Raw genomic sequence first — 26,785 nt, 5'->3', positions numbered from 1 at the left:
TTTGAAATTACTTCAGTTTTGTGTCATGTCTGTGATCTGCTTTTTTTCTACAAATTAAACAACTGAATGAACATCCTCCGAGGCCGGTGATTCCATAATTTTTGCCAGGGGTTGTATTAATGCTATATGTCTTCTCTAATTGCCCACGATTGAATGCTTTTTGCTTGTTGGCAGTCAAGAGGTTTCACTGCATGATACTCAGATGTGCTGCTTGTCCATTCTCTGCAGGTGGCGACAGAAAAGGTTGCTGATAAGCTGAGTTCTACTCTCTCATGGGTGAAGAACTCTGTGTCCTACACGGTCAGTCAGATGGCTAGCCAAGTGGCCACACCTACATCCCTGCAGACCACTGTCACCTCCTCATCCACATCTCTGTGCTCTCCTGCCCTCTCCCCGCCGTCACCACCACTGCTTAGTCCTGATGATGTGGAACTGTTGGCTAAACTTGAGGAGCAGAACAGGTGAGTGCAGCACCTGTCTATGGGGTTTTTCTTACAGCTAGATTGAACAGGGCTCTGTTTCCAGGATGTGTGGTAGAAGATGGACTTCCTTAGTTGTACTTTCACTCAGGTAAGACTAATTCTCACTTGAGTGAGCTTTAGTGTGGAAGATATGTGTTGATTTTTGATTTCCTAGAGTTGTGACCAACCGATGCAGAAGAAAATAACTTTGGACGCACTTGGTAGACCTGAAACCATTCAGAGCAACAAAACGTTTAAAGCTTCCATCACTCAGTGTGAGTGATGGAAGCCTTAAGGCCCAGTCACACGGCACTTAACGAAGGGTGACGAAGCCCCGACGAAACAAGAAATCTGGACTTTCGTTGACTGTTGTTGGCATCGTTTAACCTTTGCGCAGTCTCGTTCCTGCAGCTGGCGCTATGTCAGGATTTTTAAACTGTTGAAAATTTTGAACGAAGGGCAACGAAAACCTCAATTCGTCTGTGTCTCGTTTTGCTGTCGTTCTTGACGTTTTTTTCATCGTTTTAGTTTTTATCAAGTTATTGTTTAATTTGACTTCGTTGGAGCAGCTGAACGTTTTCACACAATGCAGAAGCCGGTTTGTGAGCACTGCTTCTGCTGCTGCGTTCATGTACCATTGGAAATTACAGGACAAACTCAGCCTGCTTGCTTGGATTTTTGTTTATCTGTGTGGGGGGCAGCTTCAATGGGCTCAGGCACCTTACATAGGCCAGAATTAATCTTTTGTGTGGATATAATTAATTATCTTGCCACAAGAAACTGTTGAATTAAAAACAACAAAAGTTGTGTAATTTCCGACGGTACTTGAATGCAGCAGCAGCAGCAGCTCCTGCGTGCGCTTATTATTTTGTATTAAATATAACAATATGAGTGTAGGAATAATAATCCAGTCCTTCTGTACATGTGGCAACAGGCAGATGAATCAAAATGACGATATAAAGATCTGTTCTGGAAGACAGAATTCACGTTGTGGATCAGTGATCAGCTGGTGGAAATAACCGCACATGTGAGTCAATGCGCGCGTTTACACCCACTCATTAATTTACTGCTCTGATGTATTCAATCATCTTTATACTTATATTCATATTTATTCTCCCTTTTGACAGTTTTCTGTTATAAATAAATAAATATACAAGGTCTGCTAGAAAAGTATCGGACCTTTTTATTTTTTGCAAAAACCATATGGATTTAAATCACGTGTGATTGCATCAGCCAAGCTTGAACCTTCATGTGCATGCGTGAGTTTTTTCACGCCTGTCGGTTGTGTCATTCGCCTGTGAGCAGGCTTTGTGTGAGCACTGGTCCATATTGGGAAGGTGTCGTGACACGGACCCACAACAGGGGGCGTTAATGAACGGACAATGGATAAGCCAAAAAGTAACAATTTAATGTTGTGAATCGCACAACGAAATACAGACAATGACAGAGAATGCGGATTGTCAATCATACACAAGGTGACGTGTGGGCAGGCTCGAAGATAGAAGACATCCGGCAAGAGAAGAGCCGGATCCCACACAGCTTCCACCACCAACGGATCTGAAGAACACCGGAGCCGCCAAGCCCTGCGCCCCAGGTGGCCACTGTCTTCAGCAGTCAGACCCGGTACTGCTGGCAGAAACAGAAACAGTTAATGGTGGGTGTGTGAATACACACCAAGCAATCTTTCAGTGCTTAGTTCCTCTAGGAGGGAAAACCTCCACCTCCAGTAACACACTCGTACAGCTCCTGGAAAACCACTTATCTGGTTGGGGTGTGAGGTGAAGCCATCGCAGTCCACACCAAACGCCAATGCAGCAGACAAGGACACGTCGCAGGAAAATGGCTGTAAATGAGATCAGACTTTTGTTTGTTTAGGATGCAGCAGAGAAGTTACCTGAATGGTAGCTGATTTCTTGGCGGGGAGGTGTAGTTGCAGTCCGGCTTTTATGGAGGATGTGGTTGATGAGTGACAGCTGGTGTTGATGATGTGTGACAGCTGTCACTCCCAGTAGTTCCGACGCCCTCTCGTGCTTGAAGCCCGCACTCCAAGCAGGGTGCCATCTGGTGGTGGTGGGCCAGCAGTACCTCCTCTTCAGCGGCCCACACAACAGGACCCCCCCCTCAACGGGCTCCTCCTGGCGCCCGACCAGGCTTGTCCGGGTGACGGTTGTAGAAATCGGCCAGGAGGGCTGGGTCCAGGATGAAGCTCCTCTTCACCCAGGAGCGTTCTTCGGGTCCATACCCCTCCCAGTCCACCAGATACTGGAACCCCCAACCCTTTTGACGGACGTCCAGGAGCCGACGCACTGTCCGTGCCGGCTCCCTGTCGATGATCCGGGCAGGAGGCGGTGCAGGTCCAGGGGTGCAGAGTGGTGAGGTGTGATGAGGTTTGACACGTGACACATGAAAAACTGGGTGGATCTGCAGTGAAGCTGGCAGCTTTAGCTTCACTGCGGCCGGACTGAGGACCTTGAGGATGGGAAATGGTCCAATAAACCGGTCCTTGAGTTTTTGTGACTCCACTTGAAGCGTGATGTCCTTGGTCGACAACCACACCTCCTGCCCGGGCTGTTATGCAGGGGCCGGGGAACGCCGGCGATCTGCATGGGCCTTGGCCCTCGTCCGGGCCTTCAACAGGGCAGAATGGGCGGCCCGCCACACCCGGCGGCACCTCCTGAGGTGGGCCTGGACCGAGGGCACACCGACCTCTCCCTCCACGAGCGGGAACAATGGGGGCTGGTACCCCAAACACACCTCAAACAGGGAGAGGCCGGTGGCAGACGAAACTTGGCTGTTGTGGGCGTATTCGATCCAGGCCAGATGGTTGCTCCAGGCCGTCGGGTGCACGGAGGTCACGCAGCGGAGGGCCTGCTCCAGCTCCTGGTTAGCCCGCTCTGCCTGTCCGTTTGTCTGAGGGTGGTACCCGGACGAGAGACTCAAGGTGGCCCCCAGTTCCCTGCAGAAACTCCTCCAGACTTGGGAAGAGAACTGAGGACCACGATCCGAGACGATGTCCGATGGTATCCCATGCAGACGCACGACGTGGTGGACCAGGAGGTCTGCCGTCTCCTGGGCTGTCGGGAGCTTCGTGAGGGCCACGAAGTGGGCCGCCTTGGAGAACCGGTCCACTATCGTGAGAATGGTGGTGTTGCCCTGGGACGGCGGGAGACCCGTGATGAAGTCCAGGCCGATGTGGGACCAGGGGCGATGAGGCACCGGTAGAGGCTGGAGGAGGCCCGAAGTCCTTTTGTGGTCAGCCTTGCCCCTGGCACAGGTGGTACAGGCCTGGATGTAATCCCGGACGTCGGCTTCCATAGACGCCCACCAGAAGTGCTGCTGGACCACTGCCACGGTTCTGCGCAACCCTTTATGACAGGAGAGCTTGGAACCATGACAGAAGTCCAAAACCGCAGCTCTGGCCTCTGGTGGGACGTACAGTTTGTTCCTCGGGCCGGTCCCCGGGTCCGGGTTCCGTGCCAGGGCCTCCCTGACGGTCTTCTCCACGTCCCAGGTGAGGGTGGCCACGACAGTGGACTCGGGGATGATGGTCTCTGTTGGGTCCGACAACTTGGCCTTGGGTTCCTCTTCGTGCACCCGGGACAGGGCATCCGATCGTTGGTTCTTGGTCCCGGGGCGGTATGTGATCTGGAAGTCAAAGCGCCCGAAGAACAGTGACCAGCGGGCTTGCCTGGGGTTCAGCCGCTTGGCAGTCCGGATGTACTCCAGGTTCTGATGGTCCGTGAAAACTGTGAAGGGCACCGTCGCTCCCTCCAACAGGTGTCTCCATTCCTCAAGAGCCTCCTTCACCGCCAGGAGTTCCTGATTGCCGACGTCATAATTCCTTTCAGCCGGGGTCAACCTCCGGGAAAAATAGGCACAAGGGTGGAGAACCTTATCGGACTCCCTGCTCTGGGACAGCACGGCTCCTATCCTTGAGTCAGAGGCATCCACTTCAACTATGAACTGGCGATTAGGATCAGACAGACGGTTCTCCAACAACCGCTGCAGGACCTGACGTACATACTGGACATGAGTCTCAGGTTCCGGAGAAAAGATGAGTATATCGTCTAGATATACGAAGACAAACCGATGCAGGAAGTCCCGCAAGATGTCATTAACCAATGCTTGGAACGTCGCGGAGGCGTTTGTGAGGCCGAACGGCATGACCAGGTACTCAAAGTGACCTAAGGGGGTGTTAAATGCCGTCTTCCACTCGTCTCCCTTCACGGATCCGAACGAGGTGGTACGCATTCCTAAGATCGAGTTTGGTGAATATTTGGGCTCCATGCAGGGACGTGAACACCGAATCCAACAGAGGTAATGGGTATCGATTGTGAACCGTAATCTCGTTCAGCCGTCTGTAATCGATGCATGGACGGAGTCCGCCGTCCTTCTTACCCACAAAAAAGAAACCCGCGCCCATCAGGGAGGTGGAGTTCCGGATCAACCCGGCAGCTAAGGAGTCCCGGATGTAGGTCTCCATTGATTCTCGTTCCGGACGTGAGAGGTTGTACAGCCTGCTGGACGGGTACTCAGTGCCCTGTTCAAATCGATGGCGCAATCGTACGGTCTGTGTGGGGGAAGAGTGAGTGCCAGATCTTTGCTGAAGACGTCAGCAAGATCGTGGTACTCCTCCGGCACCTTTAGATTGGGGGGGACTTTGACCTCCTCATTAGCTGTCACACCGGGTGGAACCGAGGATCCTAAACATTCCCAGTGGCAGGTTTCGCTCCACTGCGTAACAACCCCAGACGGCCAATCAATCAGGGGATTGTACTTCACCATCCATGGAAACCCCAAAATCACTCGGGTTGTAGAAGGTGTTACATAAAACACAATCTCCTCCCTGTGATTCCCAGACACAGCCAATGTCACGGGCTGTGTCTGGTGTGTGATTAATGGAAGAAGGGTGCCATCTAGTGCACGTACCTTCAAAGATGAAGGCAGAGCCACCAGAGGGAGCCCTACTTCCTTTGCCCATCTGCTGTCCAGCAGATTCCCTTCCGACCCCATGGCTACCCTAATCCTTGATTGGATCCTCTTGCTTGCCTCTACTGGTGGTTGGCTCTCACTGCGGTATTGTATCACTTCCTGTTCCGGAGCACAGCTGTGTTTTTCTGTATCTGTTAGCTGTTTAATCTGCGCAGTTAGATTGATCTAGTTATCTAGATTACGATTTGTTTCCCAGTGTAATCTTTACGTGCCTTAACTAAAGCACTCCTTCTGCTGAATCACCTCTAAATTATTTACACATTATTCACTTTGCGTGTTTTTAGGAATCCGCTAGCTTAGCGTAGCTACTAGCTCTTAGCCGATTTAGCATGGCGGCTTCTCCTGTCTCTTCTCCTCAAAACTTTTCTGCTCTGGGTGTGAAATGTTTAGTTATTCCTCGGCCTCCTTTAGCAGTAACGGTACTTGTAATAAGTGTAGCTTATTCGTAGCTTTGGAGGCCAGGCTGGGCGAATTGGAGACTCGGCTCCGCACCGTGGAAAATTCTACAGCTAGCCAGGCCCCTGTAGTCGGTGCGGACCAAGGTAGCTTAGCCGCCGTTAGTTACCCCCTGGCAGATCCCGAGCAGCCGGGAAAGCAGGCTGACTGGGTGACTGTGAGGAGGAAGCGTAGCCCTAAACAGAAGCCCCGTGTACACCGCCAACCCGTTCACATCTCTAACCGTTTTTCCCCACTCGACTGACACACCCGCCGAGGATCAAACTCTGGTTATTGGCGACTCTGTTTTGCGAAATGTGAAGTTAGCGACACCAGCAACCATAGTCAATTGTCTTCCGGGGGCCAGAGCAGGCGACATTGAAGGAAATTTGAAACTGCTGGCTAAGGCTAAGCGTAAATTTGGTAAGATTGTAATTCACGTCGGCAGTAATGACACCCGGTTACGCCAATCGGAGGTCACTAAAATTAACATTAAATCGGTGTGTAACTTTGCAAAAACAATGTCGGACTCTGTAGTTTTCTCTGGGCCCCTCCCCAATCGGACCGGGAGTGACATGTTTAGCCGCATGTTCTCCTTGAATTGCTGGCTGTCTGAGTGGTGTCCAAAAAATGAGGTGGGCTTCATAGATAATTGGCAAAGCTTCTGGGGAAAACCTGGTCTTGTTAGGAGAGACGGCATCCATCCCACTTTGGATGGAGCAGCTCTCATTTCTAGAAATCTGGCCAATTTTCTTAAATCCTCCAAACCGTGACTATCCAGGGTTGGGACCAGGAAGCAGAGTTGTAGTCTTACACACCTCTCTGCAGCTTCTCTCCCCCTGCCATCCCCTCATTACCCATCCCCGTAGAGACGGTGCCTGCTCCCAGACTACCAATAACCAGCAAAAATCTATTTAAGCATAAAAATTCAAAAAGAAAAAATAATATAGCACCTTCAACTGCACCACAGACTAAAACAGTTAAATGTGGTCTATTAAACATTAGGTCTCTCTCTTCTAAGTCCCTGTTGGTAAATGATATAATAATTGATCAACATATTGATTTATTCTGCTTAACAGAAACCTGGTTACAGCAGGATGAATATGTTAGTTTAAATGAGTCAACACCCCCGAGTCACACTAACTGTCAGAATGCTCGTAGCACGGGCCGGGGCGGAGGATTAGCAGCAATCTTCCATTCCAGCTTATTAATTAATCAAAAACCCAGACAGAGCTTTAATTCATTTGAAAGCTTGACTCTTAGTCTTGTCCATCCAAATTGGAAGTCCCAAAAAACAGTTTTATTTGTTATTATCTATCGTCCACCTGGTCGTTACTGTGAGTTTCTCTGTGAATTTTCAGACCTTTTGTCTGACTTAGTGCTTAGCTTGGATAAGATAATTATAGTGGGCGATTTTAACATCCACACAGATGCTGAGAATGACAGCCTCAACACTGCATTTAATCTATTATTAGACTCTATTGGCTTTGCTCAAAAAGTAAATGAGTCCACCCACCACTTTAATCATATCTTAGATCTTGTTCTGACTTATGGTATGGAAATAGAAGACTTAACAGTATTCCCTGAAAACTCCCTTCTGTCTGATCATTTCTTAATAACATTTACATTTACTCTGATTTACTCGTAGCTTAAAGCAGATAACCCGCTCTATTGAGCTGAATATTCCATTAACTTTAACTAGTAATGACTTCATGACTTTCTTTGCTAACAAAATTTTAACTATTAGAGAAAAAATTACTCATAACCATCCCAAAGACGTATCGTTATCTTTGGCTGCTTTCAGTGATGCCGGTATTTGGTTAGACTCTTTCTCTCCGATTGTTCTGAGTTATTTTCATTAGTTACTTCATCCAAACCATCAACATGTTTATTAGACCCCATTCCTACCAGGCTGCTCAAGGGAGCCCTACCATTATTTAATGCTTCGATCTTAAATATGATCAATCTATCTTTGTTAGTTGGCTATGTACCACAGGCTTTTAAGGTGGCAGTAATTAAACCATTACTTAAAAAGCCATCACTTGACCCAGCTATCTTAGCTAATTATAGGCCAATCTCCAACCTTCCTTTTCTCTCAAAAATTCTTGAAAGGGTAGTTGTAAAACAGCTAACTGATCATCTGCAGAGGAATGGTCTATTTGAAGAGTTTCAGTCAGGTTTTAGAATTCATCATAGTACAGAAACAGCATTAGTGAAGGTTACAAATGATCTTCTTATGGCCTCGGACAGTGGACTCATCTCTGTGCTTGTTCTGTTAGACCTCAGTGCTGCTTTTGATACTGTTGACCATAAAATTTTATTACAGAGATTAGAGCATGCCATAGGTATTAAAGGCACTGCGCTGCGGTGGTTTGAATCATATTTGTCTAATAGATTACAATTTGTTCATGTAAATGGGGAATCTTCTTCACAGACTAAAGTTAATTATGGAGTTCCACAAGGTTCTGTGCTAGGACCAATTTTATTCACTTTATACATGCTTCCCTTAGGCAGTATTATTAGACGGTATTGCTTAAATTTTCATTGTTACGCAGATGATACCCAGCTTTATCTATCCATGAAGCCAGAGGACACACACCAATTAGCTAAACTGCAGGATTGTCTTACAGACAAAAAGACATGGAAGACCTCTAATTTCCTGCTTTTAAACTCAGATAAAACTGAAGTTATTGTACTTGGCCCCACAAATCTTAGAAACATGGTGTCTAACCAGATCCTTACTCTGGATGGCATTACCCTGACCTCTAGTAATACTGTGAGAAATGTTGGAGTCATTTTTGATCAGGATATGTCATTCAAAGCGCATATTAAACAAATATGTAGGACTGCTTTTTTGCATTTACGCAATATCTCTAAAATCAGAAAGGTCTTGTCTCAGAGTGATGCTGAAAAACTAATTCATGCATTTATTTCCTCTAGGCTGGACTATTGTAATTCATTATTATCAGGTTGTCCTAAAAGTTCCCTAAAAAGCCTTCAGTTAATTCAAAATGCTGCAGCTAGAGTACTGACGGGGACTAGAAGGAGAGAGCATATCTCACCCATATTGGCCTCTCTTCATTGGCTTCCTGTTAATTCTAGAATAGAATTTAAAATTCTTCTTCTTACTTATAAGGTTTTGAATAATCAGGTCCCATCTTATCTTCGGGACCTCGTAGTACCATATCACCCCAATAGAGCGCTTCGCTCTCAGACTGCAGGCTTACTTGTAGTTCCTAGGGTTTGTAAGAGTAGAATGGGAGGCAGAGCCTTCAGCTTTCAGGCTCCTCTCCTGTGGAACCAGCTCCCAATTCAGATCAGGGAGACAGACACCCTCTCTACTTTTAAGATTAGGCTTAAAACTTTCCTTTTTGCTAAAGCTTATAGTTAGGGCTGGATCAGGTGACCTTGAACCATCCCTTAGTTATGCTGCTATAGACGTAGACTGCTGGGGGGTTCCCATGATGCACTGTTTCTTTCTCTTTTTGCTCTGTATGCACCACTCTGCATTTAATCATTAGTGATCGATCTCTGCTCCCCTCCACAGCATGTCTTTTTCCTGGTTCTCTCCCTCAGCCCCAACCAGTCCCAGCAGAAGACTGCCCCTCCCTGAGCCTGGTTCTGCTGGAGGTTTCTTCCTGTTAAAAGGGAGTTTTTCCTTCCCACTGTAGCCAAGTGCTTGCTCACAGGGGGTCGTTTTGACCGTTGGGGTTTTACATAATTATTGTATGGCCTTGCCTTACAATATAAAGCGCCTTGGGGCAACTGTTTGTTGTGATTTGGCGCTATATAAAAAAAATTGATTGATTGATTGATGTCTAGTAGTGCTGGGGCCTGAAGGGTTAAATCCTCACTTAGTATCGTGACTGGGATTCGTGCGGATCTACGGGGCTTCCCTGCGTGCATGTTATGGCCCACCCTTAGCCCAGTATCTAAGGACAGGAGTTGTAGTTTGACCGTTTGGGGCAGTTCCTCTGTATATGATCACTAGAGCCACAGAAAAAACACTCCCCGTGGGCAAGCCTCCTTTGTCTGTCATTTGATTTCACTTTGGCCCTGCTTGTGTCCATAGCTTCGACAGCAGGGGGAGCTTTTGCCACACGGAGCCCTCTGGCTGTGGAGCGTGTGGACGACGGCACCCTTTCGGACCCGGAAGGAAGAGGGACTCCCTGTTCCCGGTTGTCTAAGCGTATAACCAGGTCGACAAGCCTGTCAAAATCCCGCGGTTCCTCCTTAGCCAGCAGATGCTCCTTCAGGACCGGAGACAGTCCGTTTATGAAGGCGGCGTGGAGTGCAACGTTATTCCAGCCGTCCCTCACTGCCGCGATGCGGAAGTCGACTGCATACTCTGCTGCACTCTGGCGCCCCTGTCTCATTGACAGTAGCACGCTCGAAGCGGTCTCGCCTCTGTTGGGATGATCAAAAACCTGTTTGAACTCCCTTACAAACCTAGTGTATGACGTTAGGAGCCGTGAGTTCTGCTCCCAGAGCGCCGTAGCCCAGGCGCGTGCCTCTCCTCAAAGCAAATTGATGACATAAGTCACCCGGCTAGCGTCTGACGCGTACATGAAGGGACGCTGTGCAAAGACAAGCGAACACTGCATTAGGAAGTCCGCGCACGTCTCGACACAACCTCCGTACGGCTCCGGAGGGCTTATGTATGCTTCAGGGGACGGTGTGGGGGGTCGTTGAACGACCAGTGGAACGTCTGTGTCGGGCATGGGACCAGCAGGAGGAGGTGCTGCAGCAGCGCTCTGATCGCGCACCTCCACCCTGGCGGTTAGAGTCTCCATCCTCCGATTGAGAATAACGTTCTGCTCGGTTACCAAATCCAACCGAGCAGTGAAAGCGGTTAGAATATGCTGCAGCTCACCTAACACGCCTCCTGCTGGCGCCTGTGCACCTTGCTCTTCCATTGGCTGTTCAAGCTCTGGTTGACGCCCCTTGGGATCCATGACGCTGGCCGAGAAATCCTGTTGGGAAGGTGTCGTGACACGGACCCACAACAGGGGGCGTTAATGAACGGACAATGGATAAGCAAAAAAGTAACAATTTAATGTTGTGAATCGCACAACGAAATACAGACAATGACAGAGAATGTGGATCGTCAATCATACACAAGGTGACGTGTGGGCAGGCTCGAAGATAGAAGACGTCTGGAAAGCTTCCACCGCCAACGGATCTGAAGAACACCGGAGCCGCCAAGCCCTGCGCCCCAGGTGGCCACTGTCTTCAGCAGTCAGACCCGGTACTGCTGGCAGAAACAGAAACAGTTAATGGTGGGTGTGTGAATACACACCCAGCAATCTTTCAGTGCTTAGTTCCTCCAGGATGGAAAACCTCCACCTCCAGTAACACACTCGTACAGCTCCTGGAAAACCACTTATCTGGTTGGGGTGTGAGGTGAAGCCATCGCAGTCCACACCAAACGCCAATGCAGCAGACAAGGACACGTCACAGGAAAACGGCTGTAAATGAGATCAGACTTTTGTTTGTTTAGGATGCAGCAGAGAAGTTACCTGAATGGTAGCTGATTTCTCAGCGGGGAGGTGGAGTTGCAGTCTGGCTTTTATGGAGGATGTGGTTGATGAGTGATAGCTGGTGTTGATGATGTGTGACAGCTGTCACTCCCAGTAGTTCCGACGCCCTCTCGTGCTTGAAGCCCGCACTCCAAGCAGGGCACCATCTGGTGGTGGTGGGCCAGCAGTACCTCCTCTTCAGCGGCCCACACAACAGGTCCACCCCTCTCGTTGGATTTTTATTGCAAATAAAATGTCTTAACGATTTGGAGCTTTGCAGCATCAAATTTTTCCAGAATCTATGAGAGACCTCCAGGTGGTAACCATTCGGAAAATTCAGATGGCTTTCAAGGATGATTTTATGGGGATTACACAGATTAAGGAGTGCTCCAGCCGGTTTAAAGACCGCCCACAGCTGCTGAGAGCGCGACGAGCTCCGAGAGCCGAGCGCCGATCGACAGGCTGAAACAACCAGATCATTTCCAACGTGAAGGCTTTGTTGATCTGGGACGTCATCGGTCTTTAAACCGGCTGGAGCACTCCTTAATCTGTGTAATCCCCATAAAATCGTCCCTGAAAGCCATCTGAATTTTCCGAATGGTGTCCACCTGGAGGTCTCTCACAGTTTCTGGAAAAAATTGATGCAGCAAAGCTCCAAATCGTTAAGACATATTATTCGCAATAAAAATCCGACGAGAGGGATGGGCCAGTGCTCACTCAAAGCCTGCTCACAGGCGAATGACGCAACCGACAGGCATGAAAAAACTCATACATGCGCACGAAGATTCAAGCTTGGCTGATCGTATGTGATTCAAATCCATATGGTTTTTGCAAAAAATAAAAAGTCGGATACTTTTCTAACAGACCTCGTATATGGCTTAGAACATAATACAGTGATACAGCAGTGACCACGGCACACTTTTTTTTTTTTTTTTTTTTTTTTATTGGAGGAAGACGGAGCGCGCAGCGTGTTGACAGGCAGTGTGGATTCTGATGATGATGGAGATGATCCCTCTTTTGTTCTTGACGAGGAACCAAGTGGTCCACCGACGTGCCCACATATCTCCACAGATTCTGTTTGCAGTTTCTCCAGGACCCAGGTGCTATGAGCTCCGTCCTAGCGCTGCGTCCTTGAACACAGAGATGCAGACACACACTGTCGCTCCAGGTGCGTTTCGTCGAGATCGTGAGCTTCGGTTTTGTTATTTTCCTCTTTCGTCCCTTTTGCGCTCTTGCTTCGCAGCCTTTGCTTTGGATCACCACCTGGTGGTGAGTTGGTGAGCACAGTGATCAGCGGCGGCATGAGCAGAGCTGCAGGCTAGGCTGCAACTGTGTTGGTGCACCATTCGGGCTTGTGGATCGTTGGGGTGGCCGGCAGAGCTGTTTGCTTTCGGCGTCTGTGGTACTTTGGAGGCAGCCAGCCAGTTTTTGCAACTTGTCTGGTGCCGGTGATTGGACCTGTCTCGCCGAGAGTCGCGAATCTGCTTTGTGGCTCAGTTGACGTTTGCCGGTCTGAGTGCGGCTCGTTTTGGGAGGCCGCTAGCCGGGACTGTGAATTGCTGGAAGCTTATAGCCTAACTGTGACCCGTGACTTTTGCCAGAGCCTATCAGCCAGGTCTGCTGCAGTGGGAGAGGCTGCCATTTACATCGGCAGTTGTCGTATCTATAGGAAAGTCGGGACGTTTCAGGACAAGCTAAGCTAAGTCATGCTAAGCTAACTGAGCTAGCTGTGCTCAGCTTGGCTGATTATTTGTCGTGAATTTCATTTTAATGTTTTACAACCCCTGGCAATAATTATGGAATCACCGGCCTCGGAGGATGTTCATTCAGTTGTTTAATTTTGTAGAAAAAAAAAACAGATCACAGACATGACACAAGACTAAAGTCATTTCAAATGGCAACTTTCTGGCTTTAAGAAACACTATAAGAAATCAGGAAAAAAAAATTGTGGCAGTCAGTAACGGTTACTTTTTTAGACCAAGCAGAGGGAAAAAAATATGGACTCACTCAATTCTGAGGAATAAATTATGGAATCACCCTGTAAATTTTCATCCCCAAATCTAACACCTGCATCAAATCAGATCTGCTCGTTAGTCTGCATCTAAAAAGGAGTGATCACACCTTGGAGAGCTGTTGCACCAAGTGGACTGACATGAATCATGGCTCCAACACGAGAGATGTCAATTGAAACAAAGGAGAGGATTATCAAACTCTTAAAAGAGGGTAAATCATCACGCAATGTTGCAAAAGATGTTGGTTGTTCAGTCAGCTGTGTCTAAACTCTGGACCAAATACAAACAACATGGGAAGGTTGTTAAAGGCAAACATACTGGTAGACCAAGGAAGACATCAAAGCGTCAAGACAGAAAACTTAAAGCAATATGTCTCAAAAATCGAAAATGCACAACAAAACAAATGAGGAACGAATAGGAGGAAACTGGAGTCAACGTCTGTGACTGACCTGTAAGAAACCGCCTAAAGGAAATGGGACTTACATACAGAAAAGCTCAATGAAAGCCATCATTAACACCTAAACAGAAAACAACAAGGTTACAATGGTCTAAGAAAAAGCAATCGTGGACTGTGGATGACTGGATGAAAGTCATATTCAGTGATGAATCTCGAATCTGCATTGGGCAAGGTGATGATCCTGGAACTTTTGTTTGGTGCCATTCCAATGAGATTCATAAAGATGACTGCCTGATGAGAACATGTAAATTTCCACAGTCATTGATGATATGGGGCTGCATGTCAGGTAAAGGCACTGGGGAGATGGCTGTCATTACATCATCAATAAATGCACAAGTTTACGTTGATATTTTGGACACTTTTCTTATCCCATCAATTGAAAGGATGTTTGGGGATGATAAAATAATTTTTCAAGATGATAATGCATCTTGCCATAGAGCAAAAACTGTGAAAACATTCCTTGCAAAAAGACACATAGGGTCAATGTCAGGGCCTGCAAATAGTCCTGATCTTAATCCAATTGAAAATCTTTGGTGGAAGTTGAAGAAAATGGTCCATGAAAGGCTCCAACCTGCAAAGCTGATCTGGCAACAGCAATCAGAGAAAGTCGGAGCCAGATTGATGAACAGTACTGTTTGTCACTTATTAAGTCCATGCCTCAGAGACTGCAAGCTGTTATAAAAGCCAGAGGCGGTGCAACAAAATACTAGTGTTGGAGCGTTCTTTTGTTTTTCATGATTCCAGAATTTTTTCCTCAGAATTGAGTGATTCCATATTTTTTTCCCTCTGCTTGGTCTAAAAAAAGTAACCGTTACTGACTGCCACAATTTTTTTTTTTTCCTGATTTCTTATAGTGTTTCTTAAAGCCAGAAAGTTGCCATTTGAAATTACTTTAGTTTTGTGTCATGTCTGTGATCTGCTTTTTTCTACAAAATTAAACAACTGAATGAACATCCTCCAAGGCCGGTGATTCCATAATTTTTTGCCAGGGGTTGTATTTTATTTTATTGTTTTATTAGTATTTTATTATTTTTTTAGGAGTGGGTTAAATTCTGTGTTTTTGGTGTTTTAAAGTTTTTTATATGATGCTGACAGAGAGGGTGGCTCTTTTGGAGAGCCGTGTTCGTAAGTTGGAACAGCTTATTAGCTTTGTGGACATTGATGTTATGGGCATGGTTGATGTTGACCCAGCTGTTATGCCTACTGGCATTAGTAAAGAGGGGCCAGCCGGGGAGGATGGTTTTCGGACTGTCGTCAGGCGGAGGAAGTCACGTGGGGCTCGGCGGAAGTCACGTGGGGCGCTGTGCCCAGTTGTGGCACCCAAATTATATTTGCCTGTGTGAACTATGAACCGATTTTCTCCTCTGGATATGCCTGATGTCAGTCTTATGAGCCCACGGACTTCCACTCCTGTCCCCAGGCCAAAACGTCGGGTGTTAGTGATAGGGGATTCCATCACCCGTACGGTTGAGTTGCAGACTCAGCCGATGTTCAGTGTTTTCCTGGGGCGAGAGCTCCTGACATTGCCTCTTACCTCAGGGTACTAACGCTGCAAAATGGTAAACAGACCAAGAAACATGACATGAAATACAGTCATATAGTTATTCATGTTGGCGCAAATGATGTTAAGATGAGGCAGTCAGAAATTACAAAAATGAATATAGAGTGGACTTGTGACCTTGCTAGAAGGTCATGTCGGCATCGATTAATAGTTTCTGGTCCCCTCCCCTCCCGGGGTGGTGATGAGGTTTTTAGCAGGTTGTTATCGTTAAATAAGTGGCTGGCACAGTTTTGTACACAACACGGTTTTGGTTTTGTTGATAACTGGTCTTCGTTCTGGGGCCAGTGTGATCTGTTGATTGCCAGATGACTTTCACCCTACTAGAGAGGGAGCTGCCATCTTGTCCGCGAATATAGATGAGGCTCTGCAGGGAGGGTAACACTTGGAGTATACAGCAGGTCGCAGAATATGGGATGAGTGTGGGTGTGGGATCCACTAGTTTAGTGGGGAATTTAGTGCGGACAATCCAAGGTGCTGAAAGTGTTTTTTTTTGGGAGGGAGATTTATCAGATTGAGACTGTGGCCTGCTCCTGTAGACGTGTTCGTAGAATTTACAGGGAGATATGTTTTTCAAATTTAGTACCTATTACTACATTGGATGACACTGGAGTCGAGGATGGCCTGCTGGTTGTTCCTGCTGTATTAAATATTTCATGTCTAATGCCTGTGATCCGTGTGGACTGTGTCAGGCCTAAACCTATTTTTAGGTATCTTAGAAATGTTATTTTGGAACCACCCATAAACCCAAATAGTCCTATTGTCAACTCTGCCGAGGTCCTTAGTTTGGGTCTTATAAATGTTAGATCATTGTCTTCAAAATCTATGTTGATCAATGATTTAGTTGTGGATCACCATTTGGATATGATTGGTTTGTGTGAAACCTGGCTTAAACCTACAGTTGTTCTTCCCCTGAATGAAGCATGCCCACCGACGTACACATTTAGTCATGTTTCCCGTGGTATGAAGCAAGGCGGGGGTGTTGCTTTTATTCATAAGTCAAGGTTTACGTTAGTAACTGTTGGGGGTTACAGGTATGGATCGTTTGAGCATCTGATTCTCCGCTCTGCCCATGATGTTACATATTGTTTGGGGCAGAAGCATGGACATCAGTTGTGTTATTTTGTCATTGTTTATAGGCCCCCTGGCCCTTATTCTGAATTCCTAGATGAATTTGGTGAGTTTGTTTCTAGCTTGTCAACTAATGCTGATAATATTTTGATTATAGGTGATTTTAACATTTATATGAATCGGCCCTCTGTAAATCATTCATGGAGATTGTAGATGCATTGGGATTTCAGCAGTGTATTCAGGGCTCAACACATATTAGTGGTAATACCCTGGATTTGGTTTTGGTACGAGGTGTTGCTGTCATGAATGTTGGTATACTGCCCCTTGCATCAGTGGTCTCTGACCATTCACTTATTAAGTTTACATTTACATTACCGCGTTTAGTGGAGAAACAACCTGGCCTCTTACTGCAGCAATGTGTTAAACCTTCAACTAGGACTGAACTTGAAGCCAGATTGCCTGGTCTTTTAGCTTCAACTTTGCAGAATCCTCAATCATTGTACAGTCTGGTGGATGGTTTGAATTCGGTACTCAAAACTACACTTGATGAGATTGCGCCTCCTTTATTAAGGCCTTGCCTTCCCAAAGTGCAGTCACCTTGGTTTAATGGTTACTTGCAGGACCTCAGGCAGAAGGCTAGAGGTCTGGAACGGAAGGGGCGTAGCTCTAAATTAGAGGTGTTCCACTCTGCATGTTATGATGTAGTTGCAGTGTATACGCATGCACTATGGACTACTAAGCAGGCTTACTATTCGGATTTGATCAATAAAAATAAGCACAACTCAAAATTTTTGTTTGATACTGTAGCATTTTTTATCCATGGTCAGTCACCTGTTAGTCCTTCTCCGTTTATAGCTCAAGACTTTTTGGAGTACTTTGAGAAGAAAATAGAAGACATTAGATTGAGCATATCTAAACATGCTTTGGCTCAATCTCTGCACCCTGCTGTGGATGTGGGTGTTAATAATGAGGTGAAACCTAGATTTACAGAATTTGATACTATTTCACTAGACGCGCTAGCAAAGCTCATGATGTCTACAAAAAGCACAACCTGCCTGTTTGATCCTATACCAACAAAATTGTTTAAGGACCTGTGGCCCGTTCTTGGGCCTACTGTGTTGGAAATTGTTAATCTTTCATTAAGCTCTGGTTCTGTTCCTGGGTGTTTTAAATCTACAGTGATTACGAGGTCTGTTAGAAAAGTAACGGACCTTTTTATTTTTTTCAAAAACTATATGGATTTGATTCATATGTTTTTACGTCAGCCAAGCTTGAACCTTCGTGCTCATGCGTGAGTTTTTCCACGCCTGTCGGTTGCATCATTTACCTGTGGGCAGGCTTTGAGTGAGTACTGCTCCACCCCTCTCGTCGTTGTTTCATTGCGAGGAAATGGCGGAATGATTTGGGCTTTTTTTCCATCAGAATTTTTTCAGAAACTGTTAGAGACAGACAGCTGGAAACCATTCGAAAAATTTATCTGGCTTTCGGTGAAACTTTTACGGGCTTCACAGAGAATAAGGAGTGTTACTACAGCTTTAAGGATGGCCCACAATGGCGCACAGCGCGCCGCGCTCTGAGCCGCCATCGAGAGGCAGAAACCACCAGATCATTTCTAAACGGATGGCTGTGTGGAGCCGGGACCATCGTGTGCAATTCCTCTGGTTATCACAAGAGCTGGACATCAGCCATTTTCCAGCAGATTTCACTCTTAAGAAGAGATTTGTCATGGAAAGCCGTGCGGAGGCTTCGCGCGTCACAACCGATTCGCTGATCGAGCGAGACAAAGGAACACCTCCGTTTCGGTGTGTCAGAGGACAACTTGGGACATGCCCAGCTCTCCACAATTTCTCTTATACTCACTGGGCTGGTAAGCATTGAAAGCCGAGATAGGCATGTCCCAACTTCCACTAATGCTAATGGCTTCATTAGCATTGTTGGAGGACCTTGCAAATTGTGCAATCCGACATGAGCGTATATTCAGGGAACGCAAGGATTTACTTGCAAATGATGATAATTGGCTCATAAACCGATTTCGATTACCAAGGCCACTGTTACTGAAGCTGCACACGGAACTGCAGCTGTCACAGAGTGCATTATGGCGAGGAGCCAGGCGGTTGGCTGTGCCCACACAGGTGCTGATCACGCTGGGCTTTCTGGATTCAGGGGTGTTCCAGGATGAGCTGGCCGATCAGTCAGGACTGTGCCAGTTAGGGATGAGTATTGATAAGATTTTATCTATTGATACCATTATCGGTTTCGCTTATTGATCCGATTCTTTATCAGTTCCCTTATTGATACCTCCTGTGAATTTTCTGTGTACTACAAGTAGACTTTACAGGTTTTCTATGTCAATAATATTTTATTGAGTCTTAAAGTAAATAAATATGAAATTGGTCACTGGATCTTTAAACTCTCGACATAAATAGAAATAAACAATATGTAGCTTTTGTCAAAAGCATTTCCTTTCAGACATTTTGGCATGAATGTCTCTCCATATATCTGAGCTGAACTCAGACGGCTGCTGGAGTCGTCTGCATTTTGATCGATTGCAGTTTATTGTTTGTATTACAACATTTGGAAAGAGGTGTCATTTGATTTGAAAGGGCGATTTGCGTTGAAGTTATTAATTCTGACCGGACTCTAGACTCAGCAAAGAGCGGTGCAACGTTTGGAGCAATGGAACAGAGGACGATTCTTGTTTTTCTTGCAACAAGACAGGAGTCCCAGTTAGTCACTTTAATCCGCACAAAAGTGACTCATGATTGGTGTATTATAATGGCTCTGAGAGAGGTTAAGAAGCGGAGTTACCGCTTCTGAAGAGGAGCGAAGCAATAAATCATCGAACCAGCAGATTGAAGTACTGCTTCATTGGTTCAAGGTTCAAAGTAGAGCCACTCTGCAGAAACGGTTGATTACAGACCCACTGCAGGGTCTGTAATCAACATAGAGAAATGATCATTTTCCCAACAAACACCCCCAAAAACAGCGGCCGCTCTGAAGGACCAATAACGGAATCGTTAAGCAAAAAGGCTATTGATGTCGGTGGATCGAATCATTTCTTAACGATACCTGAAGAGAACCGGTTTTTGATACCTAACCCTAGTGCCAGACAATCTTGAGCCATGCCAGCTGTGTGGAACGTAATCATCTGAATGTCATCCAGGTACATCGCATTCTAACATTAAAGTGCAATTTGCAGCGAGAGCTGGTGTCGCTGACTGAACGGTCCCCCCTAAAAATCGGTCCACCCTGCCTTCACTGCGCATGAGTCATTAGCTGCGGTTCACAGGTTAACACCTTATTTCTACTTAATACTGCACTCCACTCATCTATTTCAGTGAGGTATATCTGAAGCTTTTGTACAGCAATCATTTTAACATAAATTCAGCATTATTTCATCATAAAAGAAGAAGGAAGCAATCAGAGTGCCACAGCTACATGAGCTTCTAGCTGATGCATTCCCTGCGCTTCAGTCATTTCAAAGCGTCACAGAGTATTGCTTCGCTTCTGCTTGAAATGGCCTTATTTCTGCTTAAAAGTGACTTTAGAATCATTTAAGAGGTTTTACCTTGTCATCTGATGGTGAATAGTCCCATTAATCTGTTTGATCACTTTGGGTGAAGAGACTCTGTCTTAGATGAGCGGCTGATCTCCGAAATGACGCATGCACAGTGGAGGCAGGGTGGACCAGTTTTTAGGGGCGGACCGTTCGGTCTGCGACACAGATTTTCCTAATGTGCACACATATTGCTACAAAGGTGCCATCACATGTTGAATTTGTTTTTGTTAATAAGAAACATTTTTATTCCATCAGTGTTCAAATCATATGTGATAACGCAAATGTGCCCTGTGGCTGAGGTGACTTCCAGAGCAAGAATTTTAGCTGAGGAAGCTTCTGCGATTTGAAGCGAAACATCCTCGTGTCAAGCAACCCAGTCCAGTCGAAGATTCAAACTTCTCTATGCCACAATGAATGAAATGCTTGCTCACAGGGGGTCGTTTTGACCGTTGGGGTTTTACATAATTATTGTATGGCCTTGCCTTACAATATAAAGCGCCTTGGGGCAACTGTTTGTTGTGATTTGGCGCTATATAAAAAAATTGATTGAATTGAATTGAATTGAAATCAGATACTTAGCTAAATATTTTTGGGAGGTGTTTGGCTTTGTTGCAGATACTGTGATGTATGTCATAATTGTTTATCAAGATCTGGTGTGTTCACTGAGGCCTTTGGACCCTGTAGACAGATAAAGGCATGACTATTTATTGACAAGACCAATGTAGTGGTTCAGGTCGCAAGGAAGTTAGACATGAGGAGCAGACCATGAATTTTTCAAGGTAAAAAGTTCTATTTCTGTTACTTATACTATTGCAGGCTTGTTCTTTTGCAAATTTAAAGCATTATAACTGTGATATGTGGTATATGTTGCCTTAACAATTCTTTGGTGAGAAGTCTTTTCTCATAATTGCATTTAATATTTTGCTTTAATGTAGTAAGTCCCTTCGGCTGCTCCCTTGTTTGCACTCAGGGTCGCCACAGCAAATTCAAGGTGGATCTGCATGTTGAATTGGCACACTTTCTACTGAAGTCCAAGCATTATAATCTATATTATAATAGCCAAGTGGCCTCTGTGTGCATGTGTTAGTGCCTACATGTGTATGACTTTGATCACAGAGAAACTGACATTAGGGAGAGCTGACATTTGCCGTTTGGTATTCTTATGTATTTTGTGTCAATAATGAACGCTGCATAAACACAAAGTTGATAGGACAAATATTTTTGGAGAAATTATCGGTATTAGCTAACACCAGTGAACAATGAACATTGTCCTGCAATGTGCCATGGGAGTTCATTTTTTGGAGTTTTAAATGTTATTGTGGTTCATTAGGGTAACCGTGTTGTTAGTTTTATTGATTTGTGTTTCTGTAGTTCAGTTGGTTTAGTCAGTTTAGTTAAGTATCATGTTGCCATTACCATGAGTGGGGAGTGTATTGCGTTTGACTGTTTCTGTTTGTGGGTGTGTTTGCTTGGGGAAACATGCAGAAAAGGCAAAAAGATCTGGCTTGGTTTTTGTTCTTCTGCGCAGATCACCACAATATATTAAAAGTGAAGTGGCCTCTGTGTGCATGTATATAACTTCGATCACGCACAAACTGCGGAGCTGACATTTGCCGTTTGGTATGCTTATGTATTTTGGGTCAAAGATGAACTCCGCCAAAATGGAACATTGATAGGACTAATATTTTTGGAGAAACTATGGATATTAGCTAACAACACTGAACATTGGATGTTGATAATTACATTTGGGACTAGCACGCCATTCCAGCACGGGGCAGTAAATCATCGGCATGTTAAAAGCGAAGTGGTATTTGTGTACGTGTATGTTTGTGTGCATAATTTTATTTTGTAAGTACATAATATAATTGTATAAAATAAAATCGGTGGAGTGTCCTTGCCTCAAGTGGAGGAGTTTAAGTATCTCGTGGTCTTGTTCACGAGAGAAGGAGGGATGGATCGGTGCAGCATCTGCAGTGATACGGTTGCTGTATCGGACCGTGGTGGTGAAGAGAGAGCTGAGCAGGGGGGCAAATTAAAAAAATTGATTTACCGATCGATCTATGTTCCGACCCTCGCCTATGGTCATGCGATTTGGCTCATGACCGAAAGAACAAGATCGCGAGTACAAGCGGCTGAGATGGGTTTCTTCCATAGGGTGGCTGGGTGCTCCCTTATGCTACGTTTACACATAATGACGACAAGTCACGAATGCCACGAAGTTCTTGGCCGTTGATCACGAATGTGATGATTCGGGGCAGAGGCGTCAGGTCTCCTCAGGAACTGCTGCAACCTGTTACCACACGTTACAATTAATGGCACATGTTGCTGGAGAATTATCAGGAACCATTACGCACGGTCAAGAATAATGTTCCGCATGTTTCGCACGTAACAGCGCATCGTTAAGTTCTGTCACGTTGTGAACAAGGTGAATTGTCTCCACACACACACCCATATTCATCCAACCGAATTCAGATCGCTTCAGTTTTTCAGAAGAACTTTGTGACTGCATGCATAGTTGTGCTCTGTGCCGTGGAATGGTGCAGAGAGGAGGAGGAGGAGACGGACAGAGCCAAATGTGTGGCTTCATGCGGCTCTCGTTTCGCGCATTTCCCCAAACCTCAGGCACATGCAGCAGGTGTAACACCTGCAGGAGCACTGAAATGAGGCTTTTAGCTGACTTGGTGTCAGCAATCAAACTGATTGTGGTACAGCAGGGTTTAATTGTGCGTACGCTTCTTCCTCCGTCGGACTGGAGGAGGTGCAGAGATGTCTGGCTGCATGTGAGTCTCCTCTCGCTCCTCTGGTTCAGACTCGTTCTCCCGCTCAGGTGGAAGACCTGCATGGGCGTCCTGAGGAGCTTCAGCAGGAACTGTGGAATGACAGCCGAGTTTAATTGTGCGCACGTGACAGAAAACTGATCCGTCATGGCGCGCAGTGAAATGTGACGCCGCGTTACAAGTCATGTCAAAACTTGACAGTTTCCGTGTCACTTCGTAATAACGCGTGACAGTTTGGGCTCCAAGAACCATCACAGGAACCACTACGAACATTGTCACGTTCTATTAAGGATCAATACTCATCAAGACGGATCAATACGCTCAGTTGCGACCTCCACGGCGTGAGACAAAATGAGGGTGGAGTGTGACATTCGTGGAAGATTTTTTGACAGGCAAAACATGCTCCACGAATATCAAGAATATCACGCACCAACACGCACTATTAAGAAACCTATTCAGATGCGTTAAGTCACATTAAGAATGTCAGGAATGTGTCACGAATGACAGAAAAATGACATTCGTAACGCGTCTTGGTTATGTGTAAACGCACCTTCAGAGATAGGGTGAGGAGCTCGGTCACTCGGGAGGAGCTCAGAGTTGAGCCGCTGCTCCTCCACGTCGAAAGGAGCCAGCCGAGGTGGCTCGGGCATCTTTTTCAGATGCCCCCTAGACGCCTCGCTGGAGAGGTGTTCCGGTCACGTCCCATCGGGAGGAAGCCCCGGGGAAGTCCCAGGACACGCTGGAGGGACTACGTCTCGCAGTTGGCTAGGGAACGCCTCGGGGTTCCCCCAGAGGAGCTGGGGGAGGTGTGTGTGGATCAGGAGTCTGGGCGGCTTTGCTTGTGCTGCTGCCCCCCGCGACCCAACCTCGGATGAAGTGCAAGAAAATGGATGGATGGATAATATAATTGTAAATACGTTAAACTACATGGATGGCACAAGAAAGTGGAAACACTTATTTCCATTACTATTTCAAAATCAAATGACAAAATAGAAGTAATAATAAAAATTGATGATAATACTAATAATAATAACTAGTGCTTTGCTATGGGGATCCACGGGCTCGAGATTGGGTAGTGTTTAGAAAATAGGTAGCTGACATTTTTCAAAGGTGGTAATAAATTATGCAAAATTTCTGAGTTGGAATGGCGTGTGAGTCCAGAATATTTTTAGGACCTTAGAACGCAACAGTTTTTAGAAGAAGAACTCAGCCCTTTTATTTCCTGTTAATTATGTCATTTTTTTAATGTTAATTTACTGCCTTAATGTATTTATAAATTTAGATACTTGTTGTCATACGAGGTCTCTTAGATAATAAACCGACCCTTTTATTTTTTTTTTAAACTATATGGATTTGAATGACATTGAGATTACACCAATCATGCTTGAACCCTCGTGCGCATGCGTGAGTTTTTTCATACGTGTCGGTGACATCATTTCCCTGTGGGCAGGCCTTGAGTGAGATGTGGTCCCACCCTGTCAGCTGAATTCCTTTGTTTCACACGCTGCTCGAGACGGCGCGCGTTGCTTTATCAAAATTTTTCTGGACCTGTAAGGAATATCCGAGTGGACACTATTCGAGAAATTAAGCTGGTTTTCGGTGAAAAGTTTAACGGCTGATGAGAGATTATGGGGTGTTTCTGTCGGTGTAAGGACTTCCCACGGAGCGGGACGTCCTGCAGCGCTTCCAGGCGCCGTTGTCGGCCTGTTTCGAGCTGAAATCATCCTAATTTAAGGCTTAATTCACCCAGGACGTCGTGAGAGAACAGAGAAGATTCAGAAGAGGCGGCATGAGGACTTTATGCGGACATTCCACTGTTTAAGGACATTTTTTAATGAAAGATGTGCGCGCAAATTCGCGAGTCGTTTCCGTGACAACTCGGCAAATCTGTGTGCGCCGCGACAGGAAAAACACCTCCGTGTTGAAAACCATTTGTAAAATTCAGGCGGCTTTTGATGGCTTTCAACAAGTGAGTAACTGAGAAATTGTTTAACAGCTTGGGCATGTTCTAACTTGCCCGTTAAGGTTTCCAATGGAGGTGTTTTTCCTGTCGCGACCCCCCGCAGTCGGGTCCGGCCCGACATGCGACTCTGCCCGCACGTTCCTTCATTACAAAATGTCCGTTAACAATGGAGTGTCCGAATAAACGCCTCATGCCGACTTCTTCTGAAAGTTCTCTGTTCTCTGACGACTTACTGGATCAACAGAGCCTGAAATGTGGAAGTTTTCAACTTGAAACGGCGAGACGCTGCTGCCTCGAAGCACAGATCGCCATCAGGCGCCGTGGGCCATCCTTAAAGCGACACTACCAGACCAAAGTCTCTCATCAGCCGTTAAAATTTTTACCGAAAACCAGCTGAATTTATCGAATGGTGTCCACTCAGCTGTGCCTTACAGTTTTGAAAAAATTTTGATCAAACAAAGCAGCAGTCTCTGAGCCATTCCTAAACAATGAAAAAAACGACGAGAGGGTGGGCGACTTCTCACTCAAAGACTGCCCACAGGCGAATGACGTAACCGACAGGCGTGAAAAAACTCTCGCATGCCCACGAGGGTTCAAGCATGTCTGATGTAATCACACGTGATTCAAATCCATATGGGTTTTGAAAAAATAATAAGGTCGGATACTTTTCTAATAGACCTCGTACACGCTATTATTTTTATCATTATTATTATCATCAGTATTGTTATTTTATAATTACTTCTATTTTGTTGGGTGTTTTTTAAATAGACTACAAGGGAAATAAGTGTTTTCACTTTCTTGTGTCATCTGTGTATTTTTAACATATTTACAATGATATTATGTACTTACATTGAACTTACTAAATAAAGTCATGCATGTACGTGTACACGTACGGACACCACTTTGCTTTTAATATATAGATTTATTGCCCGCTGCTGGAATAGAGTGTGAGTCTTGACTGCATTTATCAATGTCTATTGTTCAGTGTTGTTAGCTAATATCTGTAGTTTCTCCAAAAATATTTGTCCTATCAAGGCTCTGTTTTGGTGGACGTCATCCTTGACCCAAAATACATAAACATACCAAACGGCAGATCTCCCATGACAAAGTAGCACGGTTGACTTTTATTCTTCTGATCTTGACTATACGTAGTATTCTGGGCAGAGTGGAGAATCAGATGTTAAAAGGAATTATATTTTAGAACCCCAACAGCTAGTAAACTAGATTTGTAAATTAGATCCTCACCCCCGCCTTGCTTTGTACAGTGAGGAAAATAATCTAACAAAAAAAAAAAAAAAAATCCAGAAATCACAATGTATGATTTTTCTTTTAATTTATTTATTTATTTGTATGTTACTGCTGCAAATAAGTATTTCAACACCTTAATATTTGGTACAGTAGCATTTGTTTGCAATTACAGCTGTCAAATGTTTCCTGTAGTTTTTCACCAGGTTTGCACACACTGCAGCAGGGATTTTGGCCCATTCCTCCATACAAATCTTCTCTAGATCAGCCAGGTTACTGGGATGTTGCTAAGAAACATGGGGTTTGAGCTCCCTCCAAAGATTTTCTATTGGGTTTAGGTCTGGAGACTGGCTAGGCCACTCCAGAACCTTGATATGCTTCTTACAGTGCCACTCCTTGGTTATCCTGGCTGTGTGCTTCGAGTCATTGTCATGTTGGAAGACCCATCCACGACCCATCTTCAATACTCTAACTGAGGGAAGGAGGTTGTTCCCCAAAATCTCGCAATACATGGCCCCGGTCATCCTGTCCTTAATACAGTGCAGTCGTCCTGTCCCATGTGCAGAAAAACACCCCCCATTGATACACCACGAGGTGGGATCTTGCATGGAGCCCCAGTCCGAGGGAGATTGACAGTCATGTTTAGCTTCTTCCATTTTGTAATAATTGCTCCAACAGTTGATCTTTTTTCACCAAGCTGCTTGGCAGTAGCCCTTTCCAGCCTTGTGGAGGTCTA

At 45.6% G+C, this 26,785-nt stretch overlaps 1 protein-coding gene across 4 annotated transcripts in view; it reads left to right on the top strand.

Moving 5' to 3' along the window:
* Nucleotides 1-232: 232 nt before the first annotated feature.
* evi5b (ecotropic viral integration site 5b) overlaps nt 233-26,785 on the top strand; it is a 226,825-nt gene continuing 200,272 nt past the window's right edge. For all 4 annotated transcript variants that reach the window (XM_034180724.1, XM_034180723.1, XM_034180722.1 and 1 more), the window contains exon 1: nt 233-461. In XM_034180724.1, coding sequence (XP_034036615.1) covers nt 310-461 — 152 coding nt within the window. In that variant the 5' untranslated portion in view covers nt 233-309. The remainder of the gene's footprint in view (nt 462-26,785) is intronic.

This window comes from Thalassophryne amazonica, chromosome 10 (assembly GCF_902500255.1).
Source record: "Thalassophryne amazonica chromosome 10, fThaAma1.1, whole genome shotgun sequence".
Lineage (NCBI taxonomy): Eukaryota > Metazoa > Chordata > Actinopteri > Batrachoidiformes > Batrachoididae > Thalassophryne > Thalassophryne amazonica.
This window is presented reverse-complemented; position numbering and strand designations above follow the sequence as displayed.